We start from the raw sequence: 27994 nt of genomic DNA, 5'->3' as shown, positions 1-27994 counted from the left end.
ATAGGAAGAGTGAGTGCAGGGGCAAAAATCATTTAAAATCAGTAACACTTATAGTATTATAGTATCACTGTTCGATGAGTAGTTCACACCCTCATAAAAACATTATCTACACAGTCTTGTGCCCTTGCCTTTTGTTGTTTTTCATAGCCTATATTTTGTGAATCTATTGTTATGAGTTCATGATTACTGGTGGATGGTTAGTTCTGTAAAAAGCTTAAAACTCTTTATACTGAGATTTTCAGAAATGTGATATGAAAGTGAATGGGGGTGTTTAATCCCGGAACCCGGGCCACTGAAAAAGGGGGCGGGCTTGTTCCAGCTGTATAAAGCCTACACAGGCTACACCTTTTAACGGGTCGAGTGATTCATCTTCTCAGTAGAAGATCTTTGGTACTGTACAATGACGCGGCTGAACAATGTCGACTTCCCAACCTCAAACCGCCTTCTAGTTTCAATTTTTTCGGATAAACTGACATTATAGTCTACCAGAAGACAACACAATGGATTCAGAGTTTGTAGTTTAGAAGTTACACGCCGGTTTTTTTTTTACCAACCTGATGACTGACAACGTAAACTTTGCAATGCCTCGGTGATTATTGCTACAGTCAGTGTTAGGAGAAACTTTGTCCCATCGGAAATACTAATGGAGAATGACGGGGAAGCGTCCTCCGCCGAGGGGCAGACTGAAGTCCCCTCTGTTGCTGAGAGTAAACCCAACAGAGAGCTGGAGAAACTGCTGGCGTTCAAAGTGTACAAGAGGAGATGGTTCGTCCTGCTGGTGCTGTGCCTGTTAAACTGCTCCAACTCCACGGTGAGTAAAGTCATGTAGAGGTAAATAAACTGTCAACAACCACCAACATCAGCAAATATCATCTGTCACTTCCAGAAAGGTATTCATTTATGCTTTCCCCCCTCATTAACAGACATTATCCTCCTCTGACATTGATCATTTTGTACTTTCTTAACACCGATATGGGGTTTTTGAAGGCTGATACCAATGCCAATATCTTTGTATTGAGGCTGCCAATAGCCAGTATTCAGTATCTTTACATTTCACTTTGATTTTCATGCCAAATATTTACAAATATTCAGTGTTTCCCCCCCATAGCAGTGTTCCTGTCCCATGATTTAGAAATCATGGGATACTAAAATTCTCCATTGAAACCCAGACTGACGACATTTTTTTAAGTGTCAGCAGCTCTTTCAGGCAGGGAGACCCACCACACCTAAGTCAATGGCAGGGAAACTCTGGGATACATTACTTAAATTACAGTAAACACTCTTGAACAATGCAATGAATTAATAAAATGTGCAAAGAAAATAAAATTTCTTTGCAGGGTTTTTCTTTTTGATATTTAATAAAAGGCCAATATATCGGTCTAACCCTACCACACACACACACACACACACCCAAGTAACCCCATCTGAGGCGAGGTTTGTTGTTTGTTATGATTTAGTATAGAGTTGCACTATTGTCTGTACTGGGGAGAGAGCAGTGAAACCTGACCAAAACAGTCATCCTTTATCATCTTACTGTGCTAACTTCTAGTAAATGAAATATTAATGAAGTAAACTGTTGCTGTTATTTTTTCTGGGGATCCCCTGGACTGCTCTGAAGGACCCCTGTGGGTCCCTGGACCCCGGTTTGGGAACCACTGATGTGTACTATATGAATCTATTATGTCAGCCTGTAAATGCAGCTAAACTCTATTCCGGTAAATCAAAAGTTGTCTAAACTGAATTTAGGTGGGTTTTCCCTCACTGTGAGTAAATAAATAATTGTCTGTCGCATCAAGAATCTGTCAGAATTAGACATGGTGCATCAGGCATGTAGCTGAAGCATGACATCAATTACCAAAGTAAATCCGGAATATACATCTTTGAAATCCATTAGAAAATATGTAACCTAATATATTTGCTTGTTTGTCAGTTGCTCATACATATAAAACCCAAATGTAACTATACAGACAGGGAGAAATGATGCATGTGAGGCAACTGACTGACTGAGTAGGATTTAGATAATACTAAGTTAGTAATGTTTAATACAGTCAGTACAACAAAATAGTGTAAAGGTTCCTGAGATAAAGCCAGTATGTCTGAGACTGTGCTTCATATTCTTTGTTGTAGGAGTCCAGAGTGGCAGTCATGTGATTCCAGTCTTGTGCAGGATAGATGATTTCTTTTAGCCTGACCTTTAGTCTAAATTAAATCTCTTTGATCACTGAACTGAAAAAAAACGAAACAGGAATCTGTTGCTGATGTGCAGCCCGGACAGGCTTGTACTGTGTTACTTTTACATGGGAAAAGATTTCAGGGTTTGTCATTATGAAAAATGACAATGACTCTTAACACTAGAAAGCCACAGTCAATTGACAGCTGTTCTGATTTTTTTTTGGGGGGGGGGGGGGGGGGGGCATTTCTGCTTTATTGGACATTTGATAGTAGAGAGAGACAGGAAAGATGAAGAGGGAGAGGAGTGTGATGTGACAAAGGTCCTCGGCTGATGAGGTCCGATGAGGTCCGATGAGGTCATGTCTATATGGTATGTGCCTCAGCCAATTGAGTCGCCCATTTAAATTTTAGAATTGAAACGTCTCAGCTCTCAAAATGTCCCTCCATGACTTTTCCTAGACTTACTTTCTCTACAGACAAGTGCTTTTAGATTTTCCAAATTGCGTAAGGAAATAGTAGTTGTAACTTCAATCAGTCCCTTCAATTGACAGTGAGTCCGTTCATAATAGGGCTATGAGGTACTTTCTAGGAGTTCATAAATGTACCCCTTTATTGGTGACTGCAGGTGATATGAGATGGGAGATTAGGTGGACAGCGAGCGTGGAAGCACTGTGGAACAGGTTTAACTTGAACGCCCCGAGACAGGACAGCCAGGACGATGTCTGAACGGGACTCTTCCTGTAAGAGGTGCATGGACAAGAGAAGTCGCAGATCTTGGGATGCACTTCATATCTCAAAGTGAATGTGTAGGAGGAGACGCTGCTACCATCAAACAAACTGTGTTAGCAGAGCATCAGAGAAAATAGAGGATATATTTCATGAGCCAAAACTCTGAACTTTTTGTCTTAATTAAAAAAGGAATACGCCTGTGAAAATACATTTATTCGTCACTGCCAAAGAGTATCGTCACTGTCGGGGTACTAGAGAGGAAGAGCGGCTTTGTTACCATTGTCATCGTAATGAAATAGGCCCTTTTCACATCGTCATGGTAACAGTTTCCGCATTGAGAAACAGGTGCATTATAACTTCCTGTTAATAATCGCTAATCGCTCCACAACCTGCCCAAAATTAACATCGGTGAAGTACAAAGACTATTTTTGTTGACACCTGGATCTAAACTAGAGAAAGGCTACAAGTTCTTCGCCTAAAGTTCCCTCTTCGATTATGAAGGAGAGTTTTAACTTCATGTCATCGCTCGGCAGTCATCACCTCATTTGCATAACATTGTTACATTATGTATCTAGTGCTAGTAGCCCTTACAATTTTGTTGTTTTTGTTGTCTTTGATTGGATTGGTTTGTCAAAAAAGTTACAAAAAGAAAGTTGTCATGCACCGGTTTGTCAGTGTGGAAGCTGTTACCATGACGACGTGAAAAGGGCCTATTGAGAATGAGAATGTGTTCTACTGTCTTTTATATTATGATTTACACGTTAAATTGTTCAAGAGGCGTAAAAACTCTAATTTGTTTTGGTTATGTGATGCAGATAAACTGAAATGGCTCTTTGACAATAAGATATTTGCATTTTTATTGAAAGCGTGGGAGGAAACAGGCATGCTATACCTCCTCCAAACCCTATATGTTGATTGATCTTTCTTCTCTATTCTTTCTTTTACTTTTACCCATTGTGAATGTAAAATAATGCAAGAGGAAGTCATAAATGAATATGTTTTTTCTAATAATTCTGTAAGGGATGGATCATGTAGACAAGACACAGAGATAAATATTCCTTCATTCATTGATTCATTGATTCATTGATTCATTGACAGTAGATGTGTGTGTTCAGTGCAGGTAGATGCCGTGTGGTGCTGCCTTATGTTTCTCAGAACATGATATGGTTCCCTGGGGATCCTGTCACTGCCAGCCAAGTGTGCCTGGAGGCGAGCGAGCCTGCCTCAGTCATGCAAACAGACCCCTACACACACACACACACACACACACACCCCCCCCTCACAGGGGGCCGTCCTCTCAGAGGGAGCCATTGTTTCCATGGGACTGGTGTTCCCGCTCACAAAAGACGCTCAGCTGGCCTGGACTCATTCATGTTCTGGCAAATCAAAACTGATGGACAAGTTAGACATCAATCTATCGGACGTTAGCCGTCCTATTGAGAGTTCAGGGTGCGATTTCAAGACCCGCGGTGTGTTTGTGTCTTGTAAATTGATTTATTATGAATTTTTGAAGAACTATATTATCCTGGAGGTCAGTGCTCACCCCCCAGAAAGTTTTTCTTGGTGGGGTGGAAAGGCCTCTGAACCAGCATGTAGAATATGCAACTCTGAATGTTTCATTTGAAACCAATAAAAATGTAATTCTAGGTTGGGGTGGCCTAACCTGACCATTCAGCAGTGAGGAAACAGCACTTCAGCAGCTTCAAATGGAGATTACAAGAACACCTTGGCTTTCTTGTCTTTAAACCAGACTGTACCCTTGACTCCAATAAGCACCTTTTTTTCCCCAAACAATTACAGAAATAGATACTTGAACAAAAAGCCAAGGACTTTTCACTTTTCAAGATCTTTCAAACTTTTCATTTGAAACCAATACAAATTTGACTCTAAGTGGGGCTGCCCACCCTGACTGTTCAAAGGCAGGAAACACCACTTTAGCTTCTTCCAAATGAGAAGCACCTTTTTTGCAAGCAATTTAAACAAGGCAATGTGTAAACATGGCATCACCCACCAATTATAAGGAAAAATTATATTATTCCATTATCAATCTTTTATTATAGCGTCCCCAGGTGTCCTGGTGGGCACATACCATGTAGCCTAAACGTGACGTCCTGGGTTCAAACCCGGCCCAGGACCTTTGTCACATGTCATCCCTTCCTTTCTTCCAGTCTTTCCTGTCTCTCTCAACTTTGAACGATCTAATAAAGGCAAATAAGATTAAAAAAAAAAATCATAGCATACTAACCAGTGTTTGATTTTAAATCCCAGAACACAGTGTCACAATCTGTAATTTCTCCAAGTTTTGTCAGAATGGGTCCAGTGAGGTCTGAGATATCACAGTCAGACGGACATGGCTCGATCCATATAGTCTCCACCCCCCCTAAAAAAAACAACAAAAAAAACAGTAGGTACTTGAACATAAAGCCAGCGGTGCACTGTGGCATCCTCCCTCTCTCAGCTTGTGGTTTCAGTCACCCCGCCTCTCAGCAGGGTGACTGAACCAGCATGGGACGGGTCTCTGGACTAACAAAAGGGGGAATGTGTAAAAGTGTGCAGGCCTAATATGGAATGCCCGCCTCACATATTCGGGGGGGGGGGGGGGGGCAGACAGTGGTGGCATTGTGTCGCCAAATCAGCTGACAAGCCCGGCTTCAACTTGGCCGCATAAATTAGATTTTCTTGAATGGCAACAAAAGACAGAATTGTGCTGGAGCTTTCTCTGTCGGACAGGTCAGCGCTATTCGATTGGTTCTGCCTCTTTGTGTAAGAGCCGTGCGTATTTTCTCCCTAAATACACTTTCAATTGCCGTTGTACATGCAGATATCTCAAGTTTTATGTATGAGAAGGGCCGGCTCTTGTAAATGTTGGGTTAATCTTTACCGCACGGGTCGGGTTCAGTAGTGTTGTTGAGCTTGTTATTGATCCCTTGGCGCTGCAGTGAGATGTTCCTTCAGCTTTATGGGTTTGTTGCTTTAACCCGAGGCGGTACGGTGGCTCAGGAGGACACGTGTTCGATTCCCGGCCCGTTCTGCGTGGAGTTTGCGTGTTCGCCCCGGTTTCTTCACACGTTCCAAAGACTTACAAGTCAGCTGGATCGGAGAGTCGAAACTGCTCATAGGTGTGAATGTTAGTGATTGTCTGTCTTTAAAGTAAAGTGTTGCTGTCTAAACGTGTTTTTTAAGACAATAATGAATTCTGCATCGGAGCTAGGGGAGTGCGGCTACAAATTTTACTTTGAATCTTTGTTCCTGTTGGCCAGCACCCCACTAATACTGGTGTGTGTGTTTCAATCTACCTTCAATCTACCTTCAAGTGGCTGTCTGTCTACCTAGCGCTGTGATGGACTGCCTGCCTTCCATCCAGTGCATGCTGGGATAGCTCCAGCCCCTGTGACCCTGAATAGGAATAAGTGGGTAAAGACAATGAATCAATGTTTTCACCCGCAATTTGTGACTGATAGATCACCAGATCAAATCCCGGACTGCCTGGGGAAATTTAGGCAGGGAAAGTAAATGAGAAACTACTGCTGTGATTCCCTTGAGCAAGGCCCGGGGCTGTGGGTGTACCGGTCGAATCCCAGGGGGGGGGATGTGTGTAAATGTGCGAAGTGTGAAGGAGAGTGAGTGTTGCTGAAAAACAACATGTGTGTCAAGTCAACCTTCCCGGGATAAATTAAAGGGCACATTTCTCTGAACCTGTTTCTTAAATGTCTTGACATGCAATTGTTTCTGCAGCTAAATGCAAAGTCAGTCAGTACTCTCATTATTGTAACAAGCCTGTCATTATTGTAACAAGCAATGTGCAGCCTGAACTTTGCACACAAATTACATTCAACTAATTTCCTGCTCTTTTGAAAACAGCTAATCTCTCTATAAGAGTTTATTTCAATTATGAACTAAACCCACATCTGAATTTCCTTGTTCTGCAGTGCAGCCTCTTTATGCATTTATATTGTAAATATTGTCATCATTCCTGCAATGCCATGACTACTTCATCTAATTAGTCTGATAATATACACATATAGACAGGGTATGTGATAGTCTCAGCACAGATATATTCCTAAATAATTAGAGATATTTCTATATTTACACACGTTTATATTGTCCTTTTCTTGGACATGTATTTGCGCCTTCTCAGCCACTTCCCATCAAAGCATTGCTTTCCCCAGAGCGTCCAGACAGCACGGAGATGTCCGACTGTACCCTGCACTGGTGTGTGTGGGGTGTAGGCTATATAAAGCCGGGTCATGTGAGAACGGGCTGAACAGGCAGAAAAGGGCTGTGTGAGTCAGACTGTCTCTGCCTCACGTGAGCTAGTCCTGTCACTTCCTTCTCTGTAAAGGTGTGTGTCTGTGTCACATGACCACACATTACTAAATCTACAATCATGAACTCATCCTGCTTTGGAAACTCTTAAACCAGGATTCTTGTCACTTTCGGTTTAATTTTGATCACAAGAAAACATTTTTTTAACCTTTGTCCTGGGAAGGTTTGCTAAGCACATGCGCCCTGCTTCACAGTGATACAGTTAAACTAGGGCTGGGCAATAATATTATCAATATTATATGGTGATTTTGGGATATCGTGATGCAAAATTCTGCTGTCCAAATTCATGATAACAAGCAAATTTTATTTTAAAAATGAGGTATGAAACATTTTAAGGAATATAATTGGAAAACAGTTTTGTTTGACATCACACTTAACATTACCATTCAGTTCAGTGGTATGAAATTTGATTATTTAACATGTGCTTTTGCATCCGTGAGCCATATTGTGATATATATCGATATCGAAAAGCATCCTTATGATTATTGTGATTTCAACCATGTCACCCAGCTCTACCTCCTAGTACTGGCCACTAAGCAGCTTCACTGGAGAAACTGGGCGTTATGTGTTTTGACACATGGAGGGAAGGGAAGAGCGTTACTCAGTGACTCATCCACAGATGGAAAACATCAGTTTTTCATGCTTTCAATATGAAGAATCCGGAAGTTAAATGACAAAAAAAAATAGTGGAAGAATGCATTTAACCCTTAAGAATATGATTTAGTAATGTGGTTGTTATACACAAATTGCAACATGGTAGATATGTACAACTACATCAATCAATCTACTGTAACTCCGTTGTCATCTATGGCACAAACCAACTGAGGTCGCTCAGCAAAGAAAATATAGAAATTTCAGTGTTTTATCCTGCTGAAACCAACCTTCAACTTTGACTTTTTTTTTTTGTCCTGTATTGACATTTTCACGATGCTGGGTACGATCAAGCCGAACCATCACACACTAGGGCTGAACGATTTTGAAAAAATATCTAATTGTGATTATTTTGACTGATATTGCAATTGCGATATGATTTGCGATATTAGAGGGAATGATAATTTTTTACATCATTATTCTCATTTTCATTGAAAAACGTATTAAAATGATTATGGTGTGATTTTTGCGGGGATCTGTACCAAACAAAGATGTTTTCTTAAGTCTGTAGAATATGATGTGTAGGCCAGGACATCTCTGCAGCACGACAATATTTAATTTAAAATGGTATTTTGACACACATTTCGCCTTTAACAAATATTGCGCCTCCTGCGATTTGAAAATTGCAGTAGGCCATATTGCGATTTCGAGAAAATTTCGATTAATTGTTCAGCCCTATCGCACACTGCAGATTTACAGGTCAGCCAGCTTTGATCTCATCTTGTTGGACAACAGACGTCACTCTCATGTCTGCAGCTCATCCACAACACAGCAGCTGTAGGATTTAAACTTGTGCCAAATAAAGAGAACATATGCCCAATTTTAGCATCTTTATGCTTGTTATCAGTTCGATTTGGAATTGATTTGAAAATTTTACTGATCTTCTCCATCAGGGCCCCTAGACTGTTAACACTATGCCTGAGGAAATTATGCTAGCTGATTCAGTATCATCTTTTAAATCACTTCTCAAAAAGCAGTTGCAGACTTCTTTAATATAATGTTTTTGAAATTTGCCTACTTTCTAATCTAATTTAGTCTTTAACAGCTCTCTCTTTTTTATGTATTGTAAAGCACATTGTAAACTCTGTAAGTGCTATTTAAAGCAGTTTAAATGTATTATTATTGTTGTTTTAACCGTTTTTTCAGTTACTAAAAAGTTGATTTATTGGTGTTACAAGGTTTTTCAAGGATGCTGATGTTTAATAGCCACACTTTGTGTCTTTAGAAGGAATGTGAATCTCCTGCCTACGTTTTTATCCTTAAAGGCTTCCATTTGAAATTGATCAATATCAAATTTTCTGCAAAAAATGGATACCTGACATTGATTTCTCAGCCCTTAAGAAATAGCAAACGTTCTCTTCCTCAAAAAAAAGTTACAATTGAATATTTCCTCTAAACAAAGTTCTCACAATAGCCGATAACTTGTGGTGGATCCTTCAGTTTGTATTGAAACTCTTCCCTTGCCCCCCCCAGCTGTGGCTGACCTTTGCACCAGTAGCGGACCAGTCTGCCCAGTACATGGATGCCTCCCTGGAGCAGATCAACTGGTTGTCTCTGGTCTACATGGTGGTGGCCATCCCGCTCAGCTTCGGCACCACCTGGATGCTGGACACCCTCGGCCTGCGGATCACGGTACGAAGAAACTAAGGGGTTCATCAGGGGTTCTTCTGAGATCCAAAAGGGAAACAACATGCGACTTAGGGTTCCTCACTAGAAAAATATCCCTAACGAAGAAGTTTCATCTCGTTATAAAGAGGTTTTTCAATTAACCTTCTGGAATTCCCCTATGGTTGCAATTTGAAGAGGTTTTAAAGTTGTTGTTTTTTTTAAAGGATTCTTAAAGGGGCGACCAGTGGAAATTGCAGCCACATCAGTAGAACACACACACACACACACACACACACACACACACACCCCTCCCGTCCCCTTGAATTACAGAAGACTGTAATTGACACAAACAAAGAAGTCACATTTTCACAATAGAGACAAATTAGATAATTAAATAATATACATATTATGATCATTTTGTGCTATGGGCAGTAAAAATATTACTTACTGCCCCTTTAAAGGTCTTTTATGTTTTCCTGTGTAGAGACACAGAGAGATCATAGATTAATAACAGGAATATGTTTTTGCAGTATAATGGATCTCTCTCTTCTAGCCTTGACTTGGTGCTCTTGACGCTGTTATTATTTTTTCATATTGGGAGATGTGTAGCTTACTGAATGTCTCAGTATGAGCAATTAAAAAAAGTGGAGTTTTGAGTTGTTTTTTATGACAAAAAAAACAAAGCCTTAGCCTAGTGGGAAGTGTGGGGGGAAGGAAGAAACCGCCCTTCAGGAGAAGATATTAATAAAAGAAGATTTAGTGTGTAGAGCCGCTGCCAGCCGACTGATGGCTGTTCAGACAAAATTGGCTGCAACCAGGAAATGAAACAAAAGGAGCAACAGAAATCAGTGTGAAGAGGGGGGGAAATGAAAGGGAGGTCACATGACGGAGGTAGTGTAATCAGAGGTAGAATCACTTTGTTTGCCGAGCACCTTGACTTGGTCATTTGTTGTTGACACACGAGGTACAAAGAGATATCAGACTTCACGCTGAAAAGAGAAACAATTTGAAAACCTCCGAAGATACAGAATATTACTTAATTTAATATACTTCTCCTAAAAAACTATATAATGGTGAGAAATGTGCAGAAAAATCTTGAATATTTGTAATACCTGCAAGTGAGTCAACCTCTATCCAGTTCATGAAAGCTTTTCCGTCGTCTGCTCTAAACGGCCGGTGTCTGGCAGCTCTTTCCTGGGAAAAATCCTCCGCTGCACAGGAAGTGATGCGTTTTACGTTTTTCGGTTTGTTTGGAATAAACAGAAGAAGAAGAACTGGGTAGTTAGCACGAGCAGCGATAGCCGCCATGACTGAACAGACAAAGAAAAGAGAAACTCAAACTGCAGCAACAGGAAAATCCAAGCTCCGCCCCACACTGTTTGATTGACAGGTGATCTGTGGGAAGTGCAGTGCAGAAACACCACAGCAGTGAGGCTGAGCAACAAAGATGTCACCTAAATAATAGATAAACAAGAATCTCGCAAGTGCCTCTTTAATATAATAATGTGACAGCTTTTTTTGTCATGTAACCCCCCTCATCTTGACACTGCAGCTGATCTTGGGATCCTGGCTGAACATGTTCGGCGCTCTCCTGCGGTTCGTCGGGTCGGTGCGAGGCCTGGGTTTCGACTCCTACTACCCTGCGGCGATGGCGGGTCAGACCCTGGGCGCGCTGGCCCAGCCGCTGGTCATCTTCGCCCCCACCAAGCTGGCAGCGCTCTGGTTCCCCGAACACCAGCGCGCCACAGCCAACATGATCGCCTCTATGTGTGAGTGATTTGTTGTTTATTATTATTATTATTATTATCATTATTATTATTATTAAAAGCTGTAATAAGAGCTATAAAATCCGTTTGGATGTTCTTTATTGTGCCGAGTACCGTCAGCATCATCAGACTACCTGGAATCACAGTAAAGGACACTTATGGCTATACATGCATTTAATACAGCGGTTACTAACGCATGCATAAAAGAGTAGAAAACATACATATGAATAAAAAAGAAAGCAAGAAAGATTTGAACTAGCTCTCTGGTTATCACAAGTGTTGGCATAGCAACTAATAAAGCACGCCTAGCTGCATTTTATGGAAATTCCCAGCATTGTGGGAACACACGTTTGATCAATCAGACTGCTTGGGCAAAACTAACCACTGTATATATTAACACCACTGTGACTTGTCTAATCTGTGAGCCACATTGGCCGGGAACCAACCATTATTTGGAAGTCCTACGCTATTCTAAATATCTAGTCACTTGCTATGATATCGTCAAAGTTATTGGCAAATTTTGGAATTTACAAAGGCAGCTCTTGACTTTAAAAAAAAGTTTCTTGCCCTGCTCTGCTCCCTTTTTATTTCATGATGTTTGCCTGATGACCAGCCGTCATCAGAGGTCTTATGCTATGGCTGGTGAAATGCTGAAGGTGGCTGGTGAATTCTGGAAATCATCAGCGCTTGTGGGAAATGGATAATAATAATAATAATAATAATAAACTTTATTTGTATAGCACCTTTCATACAAGAAATGCAGCTCAAAGTGCTTTACAACAGAGAAATTACATGCACCAAGTGCTTCACATAAAACTTGATAATGATAGTGAGAATAAGATAAAGAGGAGAATAGAATACATAAAATGCATCTTCACATGAAAATAGACATAGAATGAGCATAACATAAGATGGAAAATAAAACCCACTGAATAACAATAGTAAAAATATGAGAAATGCATAACATAAGATGGAAAATAAAATCCACTGTAAAATAATAATAAAAATAAAGTACATAGGATGCATAAAATCAAGTAAAATACAAGAGGATGAAAGAGTTCGGTGCCTGCCTGCCCTGCTTCCCTGTTCATAATCACAACTCACATTGGAATTAGATGTGTAAACCACATTAAATCACTTTCTTTTATAAAACGTGCTCTGTAATAAAAAAAAAAAAAAGTCAATCGACTGCACCTGAAAGCAGTATATTGACATTTCAACTGCAGCATCTCCAGCACTTTTGGTTTTCCAATGAAATAAATCCTCATTGCATTTTTTTTTTTGATCAGTGCTTGCGCCTCATGTTGCCATTGGGCCGCTTTCAGTGCACGTTCCAATAATTTAAGCAGAAACCAGGTCAATTTCAGCATGTGCGCTAAATTGTGGATAAGCACGCCTTACATTTTTGCATGCAAGCAAAACCTTATGCGTACACAGCAGAATGGTAAGCATTAACTTACGTTTGAGAGTGCAAATAGCCACACTATCCCAGTGTTTATCCACTGGGAGTCCACACCCATCAGAGTTAATTTAACACTTCAGATAGATAATTAGATAGTTTTGAACAGCCGCTCCAGAGCCACATCAGCTTTATGAGAGAACAAACAACTCTCCAATCAATACTGGTCGACTCCAAGTTATTGTCAATGACAAATCAACAGTTATTAACACTAGGGAATTTGCTGTGTATGCAGCTTTACTCCGGGAATTAACCAGCGATGGGTCCAGAAATGAGTAACCAGCGTAAAACAAGTGATTTGAATATTTGGTTTCATATGTCTGGGCCTTAAACACAACACCAGTGGCAGGCGGCGGCACTTTGGCATCAGGTATCATAATATGCATCAGAGCTGAACACAGTGCTGGTATTTCTTTGTGCGGAGCAAACTCCAGCGAACCTTAAAAAATGGATGATTTGTGCAATACCGCTCTTACATTTACATTTTAGGAATGTATCTGTCCTGAGCATGTTGCTTAAGTGCAGCGGTAGAATCTGTCACCCAGCCTTTTAACTGACAAAGACATTTGTCTGTTCTGCTTCATGACTTGCATGACTTGTAATTTTATTTGGTTGTTTGTTTGGTGTGTGTTTTGATTATTTTCCCGTTCCCATACTGTGTTGGGTTTCTCTGCCTCTGTGATGTATGTAACATTTGTGTCTGATAGTCTTATCTGGATTGTTCTTTGTTTAGTTTCTTTTGTGTGTTTTTTTTGTTTTTTTGTCCCCTTTTCCCTTCGAGAGGTCCTTTTGTCCTCTTGCTAGGCCGTCATTAGAAAATGAATAAGAATTTGTTCTTAATTGACCTGCCTGGTTAAATAAAGGTTAAATTAAAAAAAAAAGAATTAAGCCTCAGCTGCTAGATCATCAGTGTTACGAGAGAACAATAGTGAGGATATCAAGGTATAATATTCCTGTGACCTTTTAAAATGATTATATAGGAGAGAAGTGTGGGGGGGAAAAGAAATAAAAATAAGAGCCAAGGAGAGAGGTAAAGGGATTTTTATAGTTTGAGATAAGAGCATATTAGAGCAAGTAGAGGAGGAAGCTATAATTCACCGGGGAGAGGGTGATGTGAGGTACTTCTTGAACAGATGAGTTTCCAGCTCTTTTATGCCGTCGCCAGAGCTTGAAGAAAAGAACTGAGATTGCTGAAATAGGGAACAGAAAGTAAAGACGGCATGGGTTGTTAATCTGGGACAGAAACCAGACGGACAATATTTCTGACAAAAGCTCTCAGTTACACTTCTCTTTTCCCCCCTCTCTCTCTCTCTCTCTCTCTCTCTCAGCCAATCCCCTGGGCGTCCTCTTGGCTAACATCATCTCTCCGATGGTCGCTGTAACATACGACCGAATCCCCGTCCTGGTGAGTTGAACCAAGAAGAAGAAAGAACAAGAAGTCTCCAAGGCCATTGATAAGAGAGTTTGGTCAGGTTGCAGTTTTAGTGCCATGATGCTGACACTTTTCTGTAACTACAAAGCGTTGGCTGCAAATATTTAACATTTTCCACCAGCAAAAGGCAGTTGTAGCCTAAAATTGAAGTAAGCTTGTGATCTAAAGGTTGCCGGTTTGAATCCCACACTTGGCTGATGAAACAGTTAGTTCCCTGCGCTGCTTAGGACTCTGGCATTTCACTGCTGGTACTCATGCTTTATAGTGCAGTTCGCTCTTTTCTATAAGTCATGCTCTATAATGAAATTAAATTATTTAATTTCAATATTTGACAGTTTTCACCATTTGGCAGTGGGACCCTAAAGGTTAGACACGTAGGCTCATGACCTCAAGGTTGCCAGTTTGAATCCCTAGACACACTGGGAGAAGTTAATGAGCAACAGTGTCTCCTTCCTCAATAACTAGTATATTGAGCAAGCAGACCAGCGACCAGAAGGGTGCAGGTTTAGTTCTCCAGACCAGCTGGGGAAATCTGGGAGGGAAAGGTTAATGAAGTTGCTGAAGTGCCATTGAGCAATGCACTTAACCCCCAACTGCTCCAGTGAAGCTTCCCATTGGCCCACAGTAGAAGACTGGTTGCACTCCAAGGTGTGAATGTGTGTAAATCTTGGAGAAATAAAGGTTAAAAGGTGGTGAGATGGCCAACATTCCTAAAATCAGTTGGCCCAGAACCAGAAGATGATTAGCAACAGCCACAGTGCATTGTGGGATTGCAGCTGCAAACATGGAAAACTGCAGTGACCAAACTCTGTGTATGTATGGCTCTGGCGACCTCACCTGCTAATGATGATAAATTGTCTTTGATTTAAAGTGCTAACATCCGTTTATCACCACATTATGTGTGTTTTCCCCCCTCCCCTAGCTGCTATGCTACGCAGTCCCGGCATCCATCATCTGTTTCCTAGCAACAGTGGGGATACGGAGCAGCGCCCCCCCCACGCCGCCCTCAGCCAGCGCCGAGTCGTCCGGCTCCAAGCCTTTCCTGCGCGGGATTAAACTGGTAAGGAGACAGACAGGCTGCAGGTAGACAGCAACATAACACAGGTGGAATCTTTAAACTGGTGAGACAGACAGGCAGAGACAGTAATCGTATACTTTATGACTCCTTCTGAGACCGCCAACTCAGAGTCAAGTTTAAAGCTGCGTGAGGCAAGATTTTTATGTAAAAATACAACCGTCTTACCAGTCTAAATCAAGTGTGGCTGCAGCAGAGAAGAGCGTCCCATCCCCTCTAATTGAGACCCTGTAGATTCACCCTACTGGCCCAAATGAAATTCTGTTAGTACGGTCGCCGGTTGGAAATCTGTTCGGCGCACGGGAAGCGACGAAGCAAAACTTAAGAGCGAAATACAAAACCGTCTCTGAAACAGCAGCAAGCGAGCGCTCCGTCCACAGAAGTAAGGAGAAGGAGTGTGCCGTCTATCAGCATCACATGACATGTTTTCTGGGTGATCCCAGATCCCCAAAGTCCTTTTGAACTTTCAAGAAATTTAAAGTGAATTCAAGTGAAGAGTCGTCTAGCAGCAACAAACTGATAATGCAATAACTGCCAGATAATGCCTCTCTAAATTGGTTCAAAATGTAATAAAACCTGTAATAATGTAATACATTGCTGGTTAACGTAATAGAGCAGTTATTGGCAGTGATGTTTCTACACGCGGTCGGTGACGTTTCCCCGCCGCGGGGACATCTCTACCCGCGACACTGATGTTTCCACTCGTGGTGTTTTGACGCTCCTACATGCGGCGATGATGTTTCTGCAGGCGGTGATGACATTTCTACCTGTGGTGATGATGTTTCCACCTAATGCAAACACTTTCTTATCAGTGTCAACGCACTGTACAGATTGTATTTCCACCCGGCTGACTCTGGCAGATTCCATAACATTTCTATCACAATGTGTGCGGCATGCATTTACACTTTGAATTAACATCCAGATCCAGATCACATGTTAGTACCAGGTGTAAACAGGGTCAGACAGGTGTGAAGGAGCAGAGTTCCCACACTCCTGGAAAAGTCATGGAATTTTAAAGTACAGGGTTCCTATGCAGGTCTGGAAAGTCTGGAAAAGTATTAAAAATGAATTTGATCATTTCCAGGTCTTGAATAGTTTGGGAATTTGAAAAAATGTCTGGAAAAGTATGGAAAATGTTGTGGTTCAGGTCCGATACACACATAATTATAGCTTTTATGTTGTTGTAGACCCACTTTGAGTCCACAGTTTTTGTTGATGTGAAGAATAATGTTCAGATAGAGGGATGCTCTTATTACCCAGCCGCTGTCAGCGTGCATTATATCAAATACCGACCAAAAACAAATCCAGTCAAGAACATAGGGTCTGGGAAAAATATGGAATTTTAAAATGGAAACGGTGTAGGAACCCTGCCAATCATCTCACATATTCTGATATTTGTCGCTGTGAAGAACAATCTTCATCTATACAGTGATATGACCTAGTTAGCAGGGGCAAGATGTCTGTCTGCGTAAATCATATTGAACACCAGACAAAATCTTCAAAACAAATCAAGGTCTGGAAAAAGTATGGAATTTTTTAATTGAAAATGTGTAGGAACCCTGAAAGTAGTATTTTCCAGGCCTGGAGAAGTTAAGAAAAATGATTAAAAAGGAGAATGGTTTTTGGATCAGAAACAGGTCTTGACCTCTCTGTTGGAGGAAAATATTGTTTGTTGCTGTTAAAATAATACTATAATCCTTGATTTTAAAGTGAAAAATAAAACTAATGCTTAAAGTTAGCGTAGTTGATGGCTACTTTTTAATTCAGTCTCATTAAAATTCAGTCATGGAAATTTGAGAAGGGGGTCATGGAAAAGTTTTGGAATTTCATCAGCGCTGAAGGAGGCGTACATGCAGATAGAGAGACTGACTGAAACACTGACAGAGCAGAGCCGTGCAGGAGACAGCTGCATGCATAAAAAAAAAAAATGCAGATTCTGGGCTGATCGTGAACACCTGCTGCAGAAAGCAGCCTCACGTTTGGCCGTGTGACAGCCAAAATCCCATTAACCAAGCAGAGTCAACCTGCAGGCTGCCATGGAACATTTCCCCCATTTTTCATTCACACTCTGGTTTACATATTAATATATTTTCATAGTATTTCCCCCCCCAGACTGCAGGAGGTCACTGGGAGGTCGCAGTAAACACTAAAACACACACACACAAAAAAAGTTTTTTGAGCTTTAAACAGATGATTTGCCTGTGGTGAAATACATAAATCGTGTTTATAATCGGAACTTTACCGAGCAAATCCATGTTTTCTTAACCTTTACTTATGTGTGTGTGTGTATAAATATAGTTAATAAAGATATGAACTATGACATATACCGCCCATATTTCATATTTAGTAATCCATATTACAGTAAGCAGTCAAGACTGTTTTACTGTTTTTTATCGCTTATTGCATATTCTATTTGAGTGCTTATATTGTATTTTCTTTTTCCCTGCTGAATGCCATTACTCTTGCTGCTGCAATGAGGAATGATCAATAAAGTTTCATGTTGCCTTACGAAGCCATCTGTCTGTGTGTGTGTGTGTGTGTGTGTGTGTGTGTGTGTGTGTGTGTGTGTGTGTGTGTGTGTGTGTGTGTGTGTGTGTGTGTGTGTGTGTGTGTGTGTGTGTCCCCTGCAGCTGATGAAGAACAAGGCCTACCTCGTGCTGCTGCTGTGCTTCGGCTCGGGCATCGCCGTCTTCACCTGCTTCTCCACCCTGCTGGAGCAGATCCTGTGTGTGCGAGGCTACACCAATGTGAGTAGATTAAGACAGAAGATAAGACACAATTACATGAAACTTTATTGATTTCCATGGGGTTGGAAAATGAATATCAATGAAGCAATAAAAACAATATATTGGAGTATAAACATTTGTGGGGTCATGTAAACATTAGTTGTTACATATAAACATACAAAATGCTTAATTTCCTTTGCTTTGTGTGTATTGTATTCATAACCCAGAGTATTCAAACGGATGTGAAATCAAGTGCTCTTAAACTGTTTCAGATATACAAAAATCTAACAAATATTTCAATATACATTTTTATATACAATGCATTTTTAGGTATTGATTTATTTCCAATTTACAGCTTTAATGTAAATAATTGTACATAATTTATTACATTTATTGTAAATAAATATAATAACATTTATGAATATACAGTAGTTTTTTTTCTATATTTTATGCATGCAATACATTTTAATGCATGTTTGATGCTTTGAAGAAGGTCTATGACCGAAACGTTGCTACATTAAATTAAACTTTTTCTCCCAGCATCCATGACTGAATTTGTCAGGTGTGCAAACTCTACCCTATTACATGCATGCAATACATTTTAACAAATAAATTGAATAGCATTTTATTCATGAAATATTTGGTTTAAAAGCAGGATATCCACCATTTGAAAAAACAGATGCTTTCTCTCACAAAATGATTGATTGTACAAAACAAATGGCGGTGTGTTTTATAGGATAGCAGGTAACTTAAGTGAATTAAGGCCCTGGATTGACAAAATGAAAACACTGTTGCAGACTGGATCCTCTATATGTGAGAGACTTTGACTGATGATGTTGAGGTGATGAGTAACCCCCCTCCCCCCTCCCCCTCCCCCCTCCCCCTCCCCCCTCCTCTCTCCGCCGCAGGACTTCGCCGGCCTGTGCGGCGCTCTCTTCATCGTGTTCGGCATCGTGGGCGCCGGCTTCCTGGGCCTCTACGTCGACAAGACCAAGAAGTTCATCGAAGCCACCAAGATCAACATGAGCCTCTCCGCGCTGGCCTGCATCGCCTTCTCAGTGGTGAGAACATGAGACTGGGCTCTGTTGAGGTTAATGGTGACTAGTTTATTGTTTCTTTTATATTCAAAGGAGAGTGGGCAGTCCTCTCCTCTCTGTATATTTTCTTTCTCAAGACTGTGAAGGCTGACAGAAGGTTCTGGCAGGATTTGATCGTATGCTGCGTTCAAGTCATATGGGAAAGACGGTAGATTTGAGCTTCCTAGTTGAAAGTACTGCTCACCTCTGAATGTGGTATCGGTGCATGTCTGTTAAGTGTGAAAAAAGCTGATCAGGAGCAACCAAAGTCTACAGAAAACCTTGAAAACCTTGTGTAAACACTTCCAAGTCGTTGCTTTTAATCATCAAGTCGTTTTGATGGTTAATGTGAACGCAGCATACTGTCTGGGTTATTATCTGGTGCTTTTGACAGCAAAATACCTAGCAGCAAACTGGGATCTGATCCTAGACCAGCAGGAACATATGGGGTTCCAGAGGAAGGGAGGATTAAAGTGATGTTGAACGTTGGTAGTACCTTGGTTTGGTCTCCTGGCCATGATATAACCCCCAAACCTTTCAGTTTGAACAAGTGCAACACCAAAATCCGGTCGGAGGAAACTTATGCCGATGGAACGAAGAAAATAGTGTTTATCAATAATTATAAATAGGCAGAAAAAAAGTGTGAGACAGAACTTTGACAAAGCAGATTCTGCCAATATATAAAAAACAAGTCTCACTTTTTTTTCGCTTATTGACAATTATTGGTAAACACATTATTTACCAAATATTTTAATCAACGTTTTGAAACGTCGATTAAAATATTTGATGGAATCGGCATGAGTGTGCGGTTATCTTCCTCCTTTTGGCTTCAGCATATTTTTATAGCCAGCACCTCCCTCATTGGTGTGCGTTTTTTTATTCTCTCGTTAGAAACATATTATTTACGTCATTCCACTGGCATATGGCTCCTTATTTGGTGTTTACTTACCAAGAAATTTACCAAAGCACAATTTGAATAACTTTCCTTGAATATGCTCAATAGTAAGAAGAGCTGCACATTACGTTGTGTAGAAACCAAGGTAAACTTTTCAGCTCTTCTACCTTGTATAAGAAGAAACTAAGAATTAAGTAGTATATGTGGCATAAAAAAAACAAGTCCAGGCACTTGGATTTGAATAATAAAAAGCCTTTATGAGACGGGCTAGAACATATCGACCTCTTCTGACTTGTATGTTTTAAAAGTAAAGGAATCGAGGAAACAGCTGGTTGTTTTTTTTCCCATGATGCTGATGTATTTTTAAATGTTACGATGCATTCTCAGTGGTTTGGTCTTTTCCTGGGGTCACAGTCCTTTTCCTTCATGTGGGAGACAAATGATGATAATTAACAACAAAGGGACACTGTTTCACGCAGAGATGCTTACAAATGCATTAATCCTGTTTAAAAAAATAACAGCACACACTGCACCTTGAATAGAGTAATCTGTCTTCCTATGGGTTATTCAAGGCTAATAGAAGGGCTCCATCTACCTCGGTGTTGACCTCTGTCTTTGATTTTTTGCTGAGAGTTTTATTGACAACATTTTTTGATTACAAAAAAAAAAAAATACAGACTAAATTAGATATATGAGGTTACCTAGAGGACACAGACAGTATCTACAAAGAAAGCTTGTGCACTTGAATCACATTTCCACCGTGCATTGGTATTGCTTTCACTCTGTCCCCTGTGTTTCCATAGTGACAGGTAATAATTTAGCTGTATTGGATTTATATATAGCTAGCACTTTGGGTATAAGCACTTGAGAGGGGAAAAGAAAAGAAAAGAAAAGAACTCAGATCCAAACCAAACTACCACCAGCCAAACACCGGTAAATTTTGATTATGGATGATAAGTTTGTCTGCTCAAGCTAACAAACCATCATCTGGAGCTTATTTTTTTGGTTCTGAATACCAAATTAGCCGGTCAGATGTTGAAAGTGGCTGCTGAAGTTTAGAAAGAAAAATAAGAAGCCACTGTGGCTGAAGGACAAAAATATTTTCCTGCCCTGATTATAGAACAATGAGTTCCATTTCCTTAGGAGATAATACTTCGATGTGCCATGTGGCATTTGGTGGACACTTTTATCCCAAGCGGCTTACATTTCCATGAGTGGAGACAGAATAATCCTGGCAGTGTTAGTGCTGCTCTCTACCCTCTGACCACAACCAGTAATAATACTAAAACTAACAATACTATCATCACACAGTCATACATTTTACATTTGAAGCGCTCATTGCTGTGGTGTTTCTGCACTGCACTTCCCAGAAATCAACCTGCCAATCAAACGGTGTGGGCGGAGCTTAGGTTTGCTGTTGATGCAGTTTGAGTTTCTCTTTTCCTTTGTCTGTTCAGCCATGGTGGCTATCGCTGCTCATGCTAACTACCCAGTTCTTCTTCTTCTGTTTATTCCAAACAAACCGGAAACGTAAAACGCATCACTTCCTGTGCGGCGGAGGATTTTTCCCAGGAAAGAGCTGCCAGACACCGGCTGTTTAGATCAGACAGTGGAGAAGATTTATGAACTGGATAGAGGTTGAATCACTGTTGTGTGCTATCAGTCGGCAATAAAGCATAGCAACACAGACATTTATTTATAGGAAAATGTCGTGCATTATTACTTGAAATAACTACATGGTAGATAATGATAATAATGACATGTAGTATATGCTATGGAGTTTCCAGAGTGGACTTGAGTCTGCTTCTACCTATAATTGTCATAATTGACCACTCGTTACCAAACCTTTTCTGGAATAATCAGTACTCTGTTGGTTTGTTGAAAGCCAGTCCCTGCTGCTCCTGTCGCTCCCCCTCACAGCGTCTCTCCTCTCCTGTCTCTCCTCTCTTGTCTCTCCTCTCCTGTCTCTCCTCTCCTGTCTCTCCTCTCCGGTCTCTCCTCTCCCGTCTCTCCTCTCCCGTCTCTCCTCTCCCGTCTCTCCTCTCCGGTCTCTCCTCTCCCGTCTCTCCTCTCCCGTCTCTCCTCTCCCGTCTCTCCTCTCCCGTCTCTCCTCTCCCGTCTCTCCTCTCCCGTCTCTCCTCTCCGGTCTCTCCTCTCCCGTCTCTCCTCTCCCGTCTCTCCTCTCCCGTCTCTCCTCTCCCGTCTCTCCTCTCCGGTCTCTCCTCTCCCGTCTCTCCTCTCCCGTCTCTCCTCTCCCGTCTCTCCTCTCCCGTCTCTCCTCTCCCGTCTCTCCTCTCCCGTCTCTCCTCTCCCGTCTCTCCTCTCCCGTCTCTCCTCTCCCGTCTCTCCTCTCCGGTCTCTCCTCTCCCGTCTCTCCTCTCCCGTCTCTCCTCTCCCGTCTCTCCTCTCCGGTCTCTCCTCTCCGGTCTCTCCTCTCCCGTCTCTCCTCTCCTGTCTCTCCTCTCCGGTCTCTCCTCTCCTGTCTCTCCTCCAGGTGTCTCAGATGCGACAGCAGCAAGCCGCTGTAGCCGCCGTCTGCTCTCTCTTCGGCTTTTTCGGTTTCTCCATCTACCCGGTTGCCATGGAGCTGTCAGTGGAGTGCTCCTACCCGGTCGGAGAGGCCACGTCCGCCGGACTCGTCTTCGTCTCGGGGTATTACTGCCTCAGCACCACATACACACACACACACACACACACACACACACACACACACACACACACACACACAGAGGGTAAAGATATCAGGGTCACCTGCTGATAGACTGACCAGGTGAATCCAGGTAAAAACTATGGTCTGTTATAGAGAGCTTTCAGGTGATGTAATGCACCCTCTGGCGGCCATATTGGAGGAACTCAGTTCTCGGGCAATAAATGGTTGTGTTTCTTAACATATGACTTGGCCGTCTCAACAGAGATGAATAGACAGTTAATTTCTGTGCTGTTTTTGATTGGGAACTGATTATTTCATCACTGATATCTGATTGATTCTGTGTTTAATGTCAGCTCGTTAGCTAGCTAGTCATAGTATCTGCTCAGCTAACCATCACTGTCTTCTTGTTAACACATCTGATTAGCTCACTAGCTAACGTATCTAGTAGCAGCTAGCGTTAGCATGTTCACATTAACATCAGTGTGTTTGCTGGCTAGTTAGCTAGCTAACAGTTTGTTCAGGTTAACTGAGCTGACTCTTCTCAAGCTACAACTCAGAGTGTTTTGGAGTAGAGACTAGGGCTAAAGACAAGACAGTTTACTGTGTCACAGTAACCTACATTTGGAAACAAATCTATCAGACTATTCACCTTTACTCACACGTTCATGAACTGACCCGCACCCACACCAGGTTATTCATGACTCTTTCCTTGTGATCTTTCCTAGACAGGTTCAGTCTGTCCTCTACATAATCCTGGTTCAGGCGCTGACCAGACAGCTGGCCGACTCGCCTTTCTCCACCTGCTCAGCTGGAGGAGACGCCGCCCTGAGCTGGAGGGGTACGACACAAAACACACCCTACACCCCCTTACACCCCCCTTACACCACCTTACACTGCCATGAGCACACACCCCAGAGGGAATCAAACCCCCTGACCCCGCCAGTGTTGGTGCCTTGCTCTACCCATTGAGCTACACAGGATTACATCATAACCAGGGAAAGACTCGAGGGGCCGGTGGGGTCAGACAGCCCAGTTTGACCAAATGAAATTCTGTCTAGTATGGTCATCGGCGGGAAAACTTCTTTACCCACAGGAAGTGACAAATCTAAATTTAAGAGCGAAACAGTTTTAAGCTGCAACGGGCGACTTTGCACGTTTGCAGCTCCAAATGGCAGCGAGAGGTCATTTGAGGAAATTTGAACTTGAATCCCCCGTTGTGTAAAACTCCCTTGTAGTGCTTCTGCATGTCAAGAGCAGCGGTTGCCTTCATACGGCATGTAGTTACTGTACACATCTGTTCACACTGTAAAAGTTTGCCCGTACCTACAAATACAGCGGGGAGTACCTGAGAGTGAAACCACATCTCGTACTCCTTGTTCTCACAGCTGACAGTTATCTGGTTTATTTGAGAGAGGGAAGTGTCTCATCTGTTTTTAGTAACTGTTGGAACACTGCAGGTTAGCAGGTGCCGTTAAGTTGCCACTTTCGCTTCTCTAGTCGTTCGCAGTGATCTTACATGGGACTGATTTGGGAACTTACCTTTTGTTTTTAACGGTGTTAAAATCGTTCTATCATTCCTCTCAGTTCAGTTCAGAGGCGCTTTACTGCCATGAAATACAAAAGTACTTATTGTCCGAGCAAAAAGAAGAAGTATAAACGGATTCAGTTTGAACAAAAGATCCAATAATATCAAATCAATCAGTGGGAAAATGTATTTAAGGACATGTGATCTGCATTTTTTGCAACTGTTTTGTGTGATGCATTTATTTATTTCCTCCTAGAATACGATATATAGTCGTTTTTCATTTGGTAGTTTTTCATATAGTTTCCAAAATTACTACATATTATTTGGAATTAAGGATAAGATAAGTTTCTCTTACTTCTTCATAGTTAAGACAGTGCAGGAGGAAGTGCTGCTCTGCCCTCCCACACACACACACACACACACACACCCTTTTGCTGATGCTAGCTCAGTGTTCTTCAGTCACTAAGTGTGTGTGTGTTTCTCCCCCACAGTGTCCATGCTGGTGATGGCCGGTCTGTGCAGTGTGTTCACCTGCGGCTTCGTTATTTTCTTCAACACGCGGTACAGGAGGCTGGAGGCCGAGGCTCAGGCCGCGCACGGGACCAAGCAGAGCAACGGCTCCACCGCCGCCGCCGCCGGCGACTGTGCAGCGAGCGTGGAGACATAGAGACACGAACCCACTGAGACGGATGAAGGGAAGAGAGAGAGAGAGAGAGAGAGAGAGAGAACTAAGGCTGCGATCACACCTACAGTTTGTTTCCTTTGGTCCGAACCAGAGCGGAAAAGTTTGTTACACTTTTGTATTTGGTTCGTTTCGGTTCACACTGCCCAATTACAAGTGAACCAGAGCTTGTAAACAAAAGACAACAAAATGACTCGTTTATTGGGCAGAGTTTTGGTGACCTGTCATGCTGAAAAATCAAACTTTAAGTGTTTTTGAAGATTATAAACGTGTTAAAATTATAAACGTTGTACTGTTTACAGTGTGTGCCACCAGCGGCATCTCGGAAAACTCGGCTTTGAGTTTCCTCCTTCCGAATTGAAGTGCCGTTTCGTCGCATCTTCCTGGTAGTAGGTCAGAATTTCCGACTTTTTCCGGCGTCTCTGGAACGCAGCATGAGTGACTTGAGATCAGATAGAGGAGGCAGACGGGCTGATAGAGTGACAAGAGACCAAAAGAAAGAGAAAAGAGAGATGGACCTATTGTGATAAAATGTCAGAGAAGAAGACAGGAGGGAGAGGAGGGGGGTTCGTTCTTCTTCTACAGCAGCATCCTCTCTTCCTCTGCCTGTCTCCTTTACTTCAGGGATTTGGAAGTCACAGGATACGACTGACACAGGATCTTCATGTCAAATTTGTGTCAAAACACCTAAAAGTGAGCGGTTTGTCCCTCTCAGTGACAGAAAGTTTTTTGCAAATGACAAATCACGATTCCATTTTAGGTTTCCAGATGATTTCAAGCCTCTCATCAGCCGCTGTACGTTTGGAGTTGTGTGTAAATTCATGACAGAAGACAGTAGAGGCTGTGTAGTTTCATCATATCTAGTGTTTAGAGAGTTTGTCACATGACTGGAAGGTCACAGGTTCGATCCCCATCAACAGCATTTCAGTCTCTCTGGATAATGTACAAAGGTTGTTCTTCAAAAAACCTTTCCAAGTGGAATTCTGTGTTTTTGTGTCTAAAGTCTTCGATCAATGAAGTGAAAAGAAACGACGATGGACTGTGTGCCAGACTAGAGATGAAGATTAGACGCACAAGTAGAAACAAGAGAAAACAGCAGATGGCAGAAAGACTTTCCTCATCTGTGTATTTTTGTGTATTTCTGCAATACATTCCTGTGTATATCGATCGTTTTATACATTTGATGCCTTTCTTAGCGTCTTGGTTAGTAACAGGCACTACCTTGTTACCACTGCTACTAACACGGCTCATAAATCTAACTCATATTTCACAAGGCACATCGACTGTTTCATCTGCAGAACTGAACTCAGCAGTGGAGGTTTGGAGCTCAAGGGCGAAGTCCTCCCAAATCAATCATCTTTTCTTTTTTTTATTTAGCAAGATTAGAACAAAATCTCCAGTTGGTTTTTAATGTCTTTACCCACTGGTTTGACATACAGCTGCTAAGTATCACTTCGGTTATTTTACTGTCTCATCATCCTATTTAAAATGAAAATATATTCACACATTCCATTGAATGATAATATGCTTTTGTTTTGATTTGTAGTTTGTTTGTTTAAATACTGTAGTTATACTAAATATCTTTTTTTTTAGAGTCTTGTCCCTTGCAAATGCTGTAACAGCATTGTATGAACGGTGGGAAATTTCCACCAGTCACCTGCTAAATGCCTGTAAATTGCACCTTGTAAATTTTCCAGGCACTTTGGCAGACAGCCAGTCTGTTCTAAAAGTCTAGTTAGCAGGTAAAATATTACCACTGTGTCCAATAGACAGAAAGTACATGTGTATTTAAACAATGATTGCATTCCCAGTCAGGTCTTGAGCCTGTTTTTGTTTGTTTTTTTTACACAAAACTTACCTTTGATTGAATTGATTGATAGATTGGAGAGGGCATTGATAGAAGTGCAGAGGGCTTCCAGATAGGAAACATGATGCCACTTGTTACAGAAGCTGCTCTGGAAGAATCGATTCACTTTTTACTGTTAAAAATAATCCATCCTCAGATCTTACACTGTTATCAGTCTGTGATGTTTAACACATTCCAGTTATTTTGTAATGAAATGTTGTAATTTACGTTTTTGGTGAACCCACTTTCCCCTCAACCTGCCTCGTCTGCAGTTAATGATTTCCTAGGTTTCCCAGAATGGGACAACGTCCAGGGAACAGGCCTGAACTTGTTGACTTTTTCACCACGTTAGCTAATTTTCCATATCATAATATACACCTATTGAACAATAGCTGAATCCAGATGAAAGCTCTGTTCCCGTATTGATTTCGCCTGTTAGAGACGGATATCTGCAGGTTCCACAAAGCCAAATTTAAGATTTCTTAAGATCTTACTCCCTGGAACTGAATTGAATCAATTCAAAAACCTCTGTCACTGCATGGTGAAAAAAATAAGACCTCTTAATACTTTTTAAGGCCTTGAAGTTGGAGATTTTTTTCAAGACTTTTGAAGGACTGCAGATCATTTTTAAGGCTTGTGGACAGTTGCGACACGGAGATGTGCAATACATGGGAGCAATACTGAGGATATGGGAGCAGTGTGTGTGTATGTGCTCCTGGTGTTTTTTACACTGACTGTTATCAAAATGAACTGTGGTGTAGTTGATGCAGAGGAAGTTACATGGTGGATATATGAGTGACACATTTGTATGCTGTTTTCTTTGCACTGAGAATTTTCAGGCTCATATTTTCTACTTATTAAAACCACATAAACAACTGGTTTGTTGATCTATATTCCTTTTGAGTTTGTGTGTTCATCATATTAGATTAAATGTGCAATAATATTTTTTTAAGACAATTCCTCCCACAGCTTTGAACTCTGTCTCAAGTTGATAAGAGCTTTTGTTCGTAATGTTCGTAACTTTGTGATTGAAGAAGATGGAAGTTATCTCACACTTGAAAACCAATGTGCTCAGATGGCAAAGCAAACACTCACATCTGAAAATACAGGAACTCATCCAAATTTATGTCAACAAATATTAATTGTTTGACAGATCTGCAGCCAGACAGAGGCAGGAGATTTTAGTCCCTTCTCACTTGAGTTTGACCGATACTGATATTTCTGTATTAAGGCTGCCTGCTTTGTGCAGATTTTCATCATCTTCACATTTTTCCATTTTCATGCGAAAATTTTACAAGTATCCAGTGTTTCCTCCTTGAGTTTTATTCTTTTCAATGTGGAAAATCCTCTGAAACAGCATTTCAACTGTCACGGGA

At 41.4% G+C, this 27994-nt stretch overlaps 1 protein-coding gene across 1 annotated transcript; it reads left to right on the top strand.

Annotated features, from left to right (window-relative positions):
* The first annotated feature begins 497 nt into the window (after window positions 1–497).
* Window positions 498–27496, top strand: slc49a3 (solute carrier family 49 member 3). The gene is made up of 10 exons (XM_071920238.2): window positions 498–811; window positions 9352–9510; window positions 11039–11255; window positions 14040–14116; window positions 15066–15203; window positions 17849–17965; window positions 18853–19005; window positions 22410–22567; window positions 23291–23403; window positions 24582–27496. Exons 1-10 carry the CDS (start codon window positions 644–646, stop codon window positions 24755–24757), a joined length of 1476 nt encoding a protein of 491 aa, XP_071776339.2. The 5' UTR covers window positions 498–643; the 3' UTR covers window positions 24758–27496.
* The last annotated feature ends 498 nt before the right edge of the window (window positions 27497–27994 follow it).

The sequence above is a fragment of the Centroberyx gerrardi genome, chromosome 16 (genome assembly GCF_048128805.1).
Source record: "Centroberyx gerrardi isolate f3 chromosome 16, fCenGer3.hap1.cur.20231027, whole genome shotgun sequence".
NCBI classification, from domain to species: Eukaryota; Metazoa; Chordata; class Actinopteri; order Beryciformes; family Berycidae; genus Centroberyx; species Centroberyx gerrardi.
Note: the sequence above shows the minus strand (reverse complement) of the source record. Positions and strands in the feature narration are given on the sequence as shown.

Coding starts and splice junctions, on each gene's coding strand:
- slc49a3 (XM_071920238.2), top strand. CDS start 644: ATGGAGAATGACGGGGAAGCGTCCTCCGCCGAGGGGCAGACTGAAGTC. Junction 15,204..17,848: donor TCCTGCGCGGGATTAAACTG/GTAAGGAGACAG, acceptor TGTCCCCTGCAG/CTGATGAAGAACAAGGCCTA. Junction 17,966..18,852: donor GTGTGCGAGGCTACACCAAT/GTGAGTAGATTA, acceptor TCTCCGCCGCAG/GACTTCGCCGGCCTGTGCGG.